Source organism: Kryptolebias marmoratus, linkage group LG1, assembly GCF_001649575.2.
Source record: "Kryptolebias marmoratus isolate JLee-2015 linkage group LG1, ASM164957v2, whole genome shotgun sequence".
In the NCBI taxonomy this organism is placed as follows: Eukaryota; Metazoa; Chordata; class Actinopteri; order Cyprinodontiformes; family Rivulidae; genus Kryptolebias; species Kryptolebias marmoratus.
This window is the reverse complement of record NC_051430.1, coordinates 21,734,073-21,743,881: the sequence shown is the minus strand read 5'-3', so window position 1 is coordinate 21,743,881 and position 9,809 is coordinate 21,734,073. Positions and strand designations below refer to the sequence as shown.

The following is a 9,809-nucleotide window of genomic DNA, read 5'->3' as shown; positions in this document are numbered from 1 at the left end:
TTTTTTTTTTTAAACTTTTTTGGATTTACCATGTCCTGGATGACTGAGAATCTATACCAGCATAATGCTAGGCTTTTAATTTTAAAGTGAAGCAGCTCATTGTGGTTCTGCTGTTGGATATTAAAGGTTTTAAAAATACTTTTTAAGGGTTTTGAAATATCAGGTTACATCATTTTTGTGTCAAACTGAGACACTTTGTGCTTTTCTTTTCAGGCTGGAAACTGCAGAGTAACAAAATTGCACCACTAAATTGTCTTTGTAGGTGTGTCAGACTGCCATTATGTGTGTATTCTTCCAAGTCTGGAGGGGAAGGGTATGACCTTTAACCACGGTTGGGTGATGGAATCAGACTGCAGTCCCTGACCGGGCTGCAGACTGCTTTGAAAGCCAACAAACTGTCCATGAAACATTCTCAGTGGGCCTAAGGTACCAGCTCCACAAGGCAGCAGCAAGCTGTATTAATCATACAGCGTGGAGTTGGGAAAAACTAGAAAGGCAAAGAAGGCTGAAAATCATGTAGTCAGAGATGGAAATAGACAAAAAAGCCCACAGGGGTGGAGTTTCATTCCTAACATAGAGATGACCACATACCTCATATGAATAAACAAAAAGTAGAAAAAGCAGTTCTCACGCTTGTGTTGTTTCCAAATGACATTTTGTTCAAATGTGTTTTAAACGGTTTTATATTATACATGATATTTTGTGTTGTTTCCTTCTGTATTTTTCCCCCTGAAGGGCAGCTAGCTATGAAAAACATTAGGGCAGAGGAGAGGTACAAAGCTACAGGTTTATGTTAGAAATACTGCAATGTCATGTCATTTAGTTTCATGTGAAACCCTTTGAAAGCTGCTACTGATTAACAACAGTGGGCTTGTAGTTTGTCTTTTACAGTTTTATTGCTCAAAAACAGTATACTTTACTGCCACAATGAAGAAGATTGTTTTTTAAGTGAGATATTTTGAACATTATGTCTGTAACGATTCAGCAAGGCTTAAATAGGACATATTGATCAGTAGGGATCAGGTGTAAATAGCTTTCTAATTCCTAATTCTAGCAGATGGTAGACGGCTTATCTCTGCATGGAAGGAAAATATTGTACTTCAGTTTGCTGAAAACCTCTTATCGAATGCTGCCATCTGTTGTTCAAATACAGAACTTTTCAACTGAATTTTTGATTCTCTATAATAACCAGTCTTCGTTATGTTTTAGGTGTCAAGCACATTGTCGTTGCTTGGTCACAGTTGAACCTTTACTGGGATGAGTAAAAATGACAGACATGAGCAGATTTGTGGCGATTCTAATATCTTCAGCCACTATATTCATAAAAGAAAATAAAATGCATTCAAACAAAGAAAACTTTTGTGCATTTGTTTCCTGAGCAACTCTGAAAATGTGTTACCTCACATTATTTGCAGTAACATACTGCAATAAAGGTTATATATAAGATCTCCAACTGATTAAATGAATGGTTCAGTTTGCAGCAGTTTCTGAAAATGTTGATACATAAAATAAAGATGGCTCAGCCTCTTTATTTAAAACGTGGCAACATGAGGTCAGATAGGTAATTTAAAGTATACTTGGTTTTTGCTGTAATATTTAACTCAAAAGATAATTTTTTGTTTGGGCAAACTTTTTCAAATACATTTAATACAGACTTGTTAGTCTGACATCTGAATTTTTCTGCACTGCTTGTTTAAATTTTGTGGTTTGTCATTCACTACATACAATATTTAGTTTAAGTTCACTTTGGCAACCATGGAAAATTAAATACTTTCAGCTAATATAATTGTAAATATTTTCATTAGGAATGCTTCAGTTAATCACCTTGTGATCAGAATCAGTTGATTTTAAGATTGACAAGTGACCTTCCAGTTTTACAATCAAAAATGGGATTTAAAAATTTTTTTCGGTCAGTGAATGCACCATAACTAAGGAGCATTTGGAAATATTTTTTCCCCCAGTCCTACAAGGCACCACTATTTATGAGTGGCTAATTATTACTGTGTTTTTACTGTGTTAAAAAGCGGTGGAAGCACAAGAGGTGTAAGCTGTTACTTAAAGAAAGCTGGATTCTTGACGAAGGTACTGTATATACAGATCAGGCTTTTGCTTTACTTTTTTTGTCAGCTTCCACTTAAACTGGTGACAGCTTCAGTAGATGTGCCTTTATAAGGTAAGGTGTGCATTAAAATGTGTTGAGGAGCTATGATCTTGTTGATGAAGAAATACTGTGATTCTTTGTTGGATTTTATTTGTACAAATAACTTGTCCACTAACCTGTCGGTTTCTTGAAACCTGAGTTACAAATATGTTTCTGTCACCTAGGACTGTTTTGGAGGAATAATTGAAGTTTTTTTTTTTCTGTAAACATATTCTAAAGTACACAGTCAAGTGTTCCATTCAACCAAAATTTATGTTGGTTAATATAGTTTTTTTTGACAGAAACTGAAATTGGCTATAAAGTTGTTGTGGAAGAAAATCAATTTCCAGGCACTGTTAGATGAAATCACTCAAACAGGTTTATTTATGTATGGTGCACGACATACAGAGAGCCTTAAAAACAATTAAGAATTACCATCAGAGTCCCAGGTCCGAATGGGAAGCTCCAAAATCAAAGCTCTACCTCCAGGGTCCACACCGGACCTTAAATCTAAGATATTGGAATGTTGGCAGACGAGGAGGAGACAGGAAGCACGGGCAGTCTGGTTTCAGTGAAGAGTACCAGGGTTATTTGGTGAAAACCTCATAGGCTGTGGAATTCAGACATAACATAGTCAGGTGTTATGTTATAAAAACCTTTCAACCACAAAGTATATAAAAATCCAAAATTGGAACATGTGTATCTCTGTTTCTATTCTAGCCATTATCAAAGAAAGATAAAACAACTATTGTAATGTTTCTTCTTTTCTTTCTTTTGCATTTATGTTTTTGTGCTTTAAAACTTTTCCCTGCATGTTCCTCAACTCTGAAGAGGAACAACAAATACAGTTTTTTTAAATTTTTTTTAAAGATAAGCTGTACACTCTTTGTCCAGTCAGTGGTTTAGGTAAAAGTCAGTGTTGTGGCTTCATCTGAAAATCCAACAACCACTTGAGGGAGCCAGAGCTGCAGTGCTGTACAGTGTCTGATGTATTACACATGTAAGTAATATTAAGTCTGTAACGACCTTCATTTTCACTTACCTGCTGGGGGACTCTTGTTAAAAATTTCTCATTTCCTCCCGTGGGCTTTTTAAGAGCCAGACACTCAAACTCATCACACTTAAATACTTATTCTACAGTTCATCAGCCCTGTCACATCACCTATCATATGTCAGCCACATCATGAATCATATGTACTATAAGTAGTAACTATAGCAACGTATATATGTAGTAAATCTTAGTCATCCTTGACGACTTCATGTTAAAAGAGTCTCTGCCGGCGCTAAACCAGACTCCAGGCTGTGCTCGGCGAGGTGACGGCATGCAGTGTGCTGCCAAAAGAAAGCCATCCAATCTGTCAAGACTAAACAATATTTTTGCAGGGAGCTTGTGGACACAAATTTGATGTGTTATGTGAGTGAACAGTGGACCCCTCAGGGTTTTGTCTTACAAAATCAAGATGGTAATCAACTCAGAAGGAAAATAATGCATGATGGTGAACCCAAGAAATGCTAGAAAGTGGAATATTCAGTTTCGCTTCATGTTTGTTGAAATTAGAAAATTACATTTGCTCTTCTGAGAAATTAATCATTTATATGTTAGCAATGAAGCTGTGAAATTATGCACAAAGCTTCAGGCTCCATTATTACAAGCACGAGATGATACATACAGTATATGAAACCATTGTGTTTTTCTGAGACTGGTTATCTTTTTAAAGATTATTAGTCAGGCTGTTAAGTTACATTTTATTGTTCATACTTTCTGTATATTTTTTGTCTGAAGAAGCTTAGCAGAGGCACTACCAGCAGAAGCACTATCATGTGTCTCTGACTATGGTTTTTTTGTTGTTGGTGATTTCATGCTGTGGCTCTGTTTGAGTGTATAGAACTACTTCACTCTCTTTCTGTAGATTGGTTCCCCTTTTCTTCCTTTTGTTCTTCCAGCCTTTAGTTCTTGACAAATCCACTTGGCTGTCTCCATCCATGTTGCCCTTGGTAACCAGGGGGAAATGTTCATAGACGTCACACACAGCAATGGGCAGTGGTTTTGATTCTTTTTATTTATTTTTTTTATTTTTTTTTACAAAAGCGTCGAAGTGACACGGTTAGACAGGAAGCAGAAGAGATGAGGAGTTCTGATCTCTACACATCAGCGTTGAGCTTGGAAAACTCAAATTGATCGGCCTCTAAAACCAGCAACCCACACGACTCGTAGATTCATAGCTTCATTAATTTGGCACGGAAGTACAGTTTACCAGAATGTTCTTTATGTTGTGGATAAAGTTGATGAGGTAAAACATCCCTGTCTAACAAAGCTGTTGGTGTAGAGGTGCATTGGTAGTCAAGCTTTAGGAAGTTAAATATTGTTTACTTCAGCAGGGTTAAATGTATTCTTTGATGCAAAAACAAAATATGAAAAGATATATATATATATATATATATATATATACTTTTGTCAAAACTGTTAACTTTGAAAGGTGGTATCTGGGCTGTGGCTAGTTGGCGAACAGCATTCATGAAGAATGTCTTGCTATGTTAAGATGTGCAGTCCTGTTGCTTGAATTTTGAATGTGTTCAAAAAGTTTTGCAACAAACTTTCTCTCAAATTAGTCACAGAGTCGACACAGGTGTCTCAAACCCATCTTGAGCTCACCTGAATTGTGTCATTGGCACCTCCAGCTAGATGCTAGAGCTGTATGGTAACGTCTATGCAAGAGCTCATGTCTGTCAGAAAATATCCAAGACCGAAGTTCATGACTAAAAACCAGGCTGATGATAAATAATAATTTATAAAAGACTCGCCCAAATCTGTCTATCTTCAATTCCAAAGTGTACTCCAGGATACTGAACCATAAATGTGAGGGCGACTGCCAGAGTTGGTACAAAATTAGTCAGGGTGGGTATGATTTGGTCAACAAATAAATGTGCACGGCCAAGCACGTAAAAATAGTAGTTTTCAAATACTTCCCGTAAACACACAACTGCATGACTCGCTAGTTGCTCGGCCACAAACACTCAGAATTCAGTGAGATTGCAACAGAAATTTGCATATTTTCTCACAATTCCTTGTGGTATCACAATGAGTCTCAGTCCATTGTGATACCACCTTAATCTGATCACAGCATATCTCCGCACACAGTGTTTCTGTGTTTCTTTGTTTTTTTCTCTCCTCCTGTCGTGGTTTGACTCAGTCTTCTTTGTCAGCTGAATATTTGGTGCCACATTTTAAACGGGAGTTTCATTACTGAACATGTGTTGACGGTACGTGTGGTCCACATGGTCACAAAAACCTGAGCTGCATGCAGCCGTCCACTGAGAAAACCCTTGCAGACAAAATTTATGTGACAGATTTTGTTGCGTGTAGTACGTGTACAGTTGAGCAGGCACAAAACCATTAAGGCTTAGTCATGAAACTCTCTCCACTTATGAGGCTAATTGGTGAAACATTTAAACATCAGATCTGCTGTATAGGCCAGGACCACATGAGTCATTTTGTTCCTACAGTATATCTCAGGAATGCAAGCAGTTGTCAGAGAGAAACACCTTTATAGAATGACTTGATGAGAAGTCAATTATTAAACTGATTGATTATTAATTTGTCCAAAGCCAAATTATTACTCAATTCAGCTGTATATTTGCCATTACTATTGGTATGACTCAGAGATTAGTAGCCTTGTTAAGGATCACTCTGGTTCTGATTTTGGTGTTTTTTTTTACTGGTAGGGTAGCTTAAAGCTGGTACTGCTTGCTATTTAAAATTAATAAATATAGTATTTGCCCATTTATATGAAAGGTAGTAGTAATAGTATAGTATTAGGATACAGGTTAAAATTAAAATGACCAACAGCTGGATGCAGGCAGGAACAATAAACAGATGTTAGATGAGTTAACAGTTTATTAAATGTGCCGACATGTTTGCTAGTTCTAGATCTCCAGAGATATTTTTGGTTTGTTCATTTGTTCTGACTCTGTTATATGTGCAAAGTTTAGTTAAATGAAAATGGTAATTTTTTTTTACATGCACAAATGCAGGACTTCATTTGCTGATCTCTGTTCCCTCTGAGCCTGGATTTTTGGTTACTGGACTGCGCTCGGTAGCTTAAGTGGGCTTTTAGTGTGATTTATAGCACTGAGAAATGCACAAGCACAGATGTACATTTTATGCATGCAAACAATATTGCTGTGACTTCATCAAATAAAGTTTTGTTAATATAGCACATTTGTTGGCTACACATTGCTGAATGCTCCCTAATAACATAAATCAAATAAGAAAAATAACATTAAATCAATAAGCACATATAAGGCTGTTAAACAAAACATATACACAATAAAATAAATATAGTAAATAGAGTGTTGTACAAATACCCTCCAGCTAAAAGTTGAATAAATAAAAAAGTCTTATTTCGCAGATAAGTTGTGACTGTTTAAAAGAAGCAATCATTCAGGTTTTAAGTTTGGTGGGAGGAAACATTAGTAGCCTCTGGTTAGATAATAAATCATAGCATAGACTGTGTATGTCTAGACGTCTGACCAGAACCAGAAAGTTGAAGCCAAAATGGGACCAAATTTCCCTGCAGGCTGGTTTCAGTATGCGTTTTAAATCTCGCCCACTCCACATAGATGATAAAACAAACCATTAGACTCAAAAAATATTCTTTTCAAGTGCTGACTCTTTTTGGTTTATGTAGTTCTTACCTTTTTGCTGTATGCTCATTCATTTTCTAATATGTTTAGCTGTAATTATTTCTTGTTTGAAGGAAAATCAGTTAACACCATGACTTTTCTGCAGGGGAGTAGGCCTAAAGCCCCACAATGCTAGTGTGCAAACTCCTGTTCCAATAATACGACATGGCAGCTCCTGTAAATCAGGTCTTGCTGTCTTTACGATGCAAAGCCCTAAAAGTTAAGTTGTGTTTTCAGGGTTTTTAGGGTTTTTAGTTCTTGCAGCATTTGTCTTTGCATTTGATTCTTTTGAGTTTGCATCATCCATGTTTGCGGCGCATTTAGCTGTTTGCTGAACGTTTATCCATTGGCTGTGCATTTGCACCTGTTGGTCACTGTATGATAGGGATCTCTCTTGATAATGCAGGCTTTTTTCTTTTACATCTCTGATTGAAAATGGTCTCAAGGGAGTGAGACCCTAATGACCCTTTCTGTCATTGTCCCTACAGGTTGTGGAATCTTCTTCTCAGTCACACTTCAGTTGCAGTACTAAGATGTGATGCATTTTGTCAGGTTGCTCTCGGTCGTGTCTCTTGTCTCAGTCGTGTCGTATACGGGGATGAAGATGGAGGAGATGGAATTCTTATTCTCTCCAGCTTTCTGCAGAAGTGCTTAATTTGCTGAGCTTTCTTTAGTTTTATTGAAGATATTTACTGCTTGGTGTCTGACAAGGAAAGAAAATTTGACAATTTCGTCTTTAAACGAACCATACAGCTGGATATCATTGATGTAAATGTGACATGAGGTGTTGCTGAACTGAGTAATTATCTGCTGTATAGCAAGAACAGAACTAGCCCCAAATCAGATCCCTGAGGAGTCTCTCATGACAGCTCATTATTATCTGATATGATCTTAATCATTTTTACCCTGAAGCACTTGAAAACCCACCAAATCAAGAATCCATAAGTGTTTCTTGTGCCCTCTATCTCTCTATATTTTTACATTTCCCACTGGTTTTCTCCTCTATTGTTTATACACACACACATACACTCACTCACTCACACACTCTGTCTCTCTCTCTCACTCTCTCTCAAACCCTCACACATGCTCACGCTCTGCTCAGCTCTAAAGGAGCAGTAGCTTATAAACTGGCTGCAGTCAGCAGTCAGGCTCTCTGTGCCGGGAGTGGAAGAATGGAAGGATAAATTGCTTTAACCGGATGGAACAGAACTCGGCTAATCTCACTGGACTGGGTCACACCAGACTGTTACTATTTTTATTTTTTATTTCTAATTTTTTGATGGCTAAGCCACACATGTTCCTTTTAGACTAGGCAGAACTGAACTGCCTTTGGCTCAGATAGATTGAATTAGTTAAACTCTTTGCTGGGCTTAATTTTTTGCCGGTCTGTGTGGAGTTCTCCTGCAGGCCCCGGAGGAGAAAGGGCTGGAATGGAATTCCCTGTTTTTTTGCATCCCGCCCTCCCTCTCGCCTTCTTTCATCCTGCCCTCATCTTCTCTCTTGCACTTTCACCGCAGACATCCATTGTTGAGCAGACAAGGGAAGCCGCTATCTGTGCTTATTTTCTCCTCGTGGGTCTGTTAAAGATGGAAAAAAAAGAAACCAGGAATCTATCATCCTTTTAATTTCCCCTGCTTTTTGCACAAAGGGAGGTGGCAGTGTGACAAATTACCAGCAGAGCTTTTTTTCTTACAGTTCATCATCCAAAAGACTTTTTTTTTCTCCTTCAGATTTCTAAACTGTGACTGACTGAAAATAGGCATACTTCTTGTGTGTAAATTGCTTTTTTTAAAACTCTTTTGACTGCCTTCACATCTTCTTCATTTGGCTGCTGCTGCAGCTGCTGGAGGTTGCAGTGGTGAAGCCAGGGTAGGCATGGCGCAGCAGGGAGGCATGGGGGTGGCCCACCAGGACACCCTGGCTGTGCCCCCGATGCCCAAACACTCTGGCCTGAACGAAGACCTGGTGAAGATCCTGCGAGAGAACCTGCTGCAGCCCGAAAGGCCACGAGGACACCGGCGGTCGCCTTCGTCCATCTCCCCCCGCCTGTCTCCCCGCAACTCGCCGCGGCTGCTCCGCCGCATGTTGCTCAACAACAACATTCACAAACAGAGGCGCTTCACTGTTGCACATACATGGTGAGACTTTTGAGCTGCAAGTGTCCAGCATGTTGGCTGTGTGTGGTGAAAGTCAGTATGTGTGTTTGTTTTTGGTCAGGCAGCATTTGGCAAAGTTTCATATGTTAAATACTGACTGCAGAGAAGGTGGCAGCGCAGTAAGCCCCTTTTTGTAATTAAACTTTGTAGTTTAACTTAAACCCTTTACTCTCGCAGCAATGGCAGAAGAATGTGTCAGCAAATATCCCAGCAAGGCTCTTTATGTGAGATCTCCTTGGAAACCCTCTTCTCACCTTTAGATAATGAGTTTCTGCTTTGCTATTCCTCACCGTGCAGCTTAATTTCTATTCCACCGTCTCTCCCCCCTCTCTGCCTCCTTTTCGTATCCATTTTCCATTCTTGTCTCTCTCCCCATCTCTGCGTCCCCTGCACGTCATCCCTACACCTTCTCTGCTTTTAGCTCCATGTAATCTATATGTTCGTAGGGAGAAACATCTCAGTGTTTTATTAGTGAGTAAAGGAAGCCTACTACATTTCCTCCCTCCTGCTGTGGTTTTCTCTCCACACCTGCCATGCCTGCAGTTTTTGACTATTAATTAGTCGTCTATTTCTGGCTGTCTATCTGCCTCTGTTGCATTCGCCCACACGTCATCCTCTCCCTTTGACTCATATCTGTTCTTCCCCACACCTTTCTCCTCCTCCCAGTTCTCTTTTTTTTTCCTCCCCAACCAATTAAGTCTCCTCCTTCTTCCCCCTTCCTCTTTCCCCACCGCCTACCGTTTTCTTTATTTTTTTACAACCCATCTCTCTTTCTTTTCCCACACACACACTCTCTTTTTCTCTATTTCTTGTGCCCCACTTCCTCTGCT

At 38.9% G+C, this 9,809-nt stretch overlaps 1 protein-coding gene across 5 annotated transcripts in view; it reads left to right on the top strand.

Moving 5' to 3' along the window:
• Positions 1–9,809, top strand: part of pde4d (phosphodiesterase 4D, cAMP-specific) — a 176,332-nt gene that overhangs the window by 80,933 nt on the left and 85,590 nt on the right. The window contains exon 2 of one of the 5 annotated variants that reach the window (XM_017431299.3): positions 8,664–8,961. The exons of the other annotated variants lie outside the window; for them this stretch is intronic. Within the exon in view, the coding sequence (XP_017286788.1) occupies positions 8,699–8,961 (263 nt within the window). The 5' untranslated portion in view covers positions 8,664–8,698. The remainder of the gene's footprint in view (positions 1–8,663; positions 8,962–9,809) is intronic. 5 annotated transcript variants of the gene reach the window in all.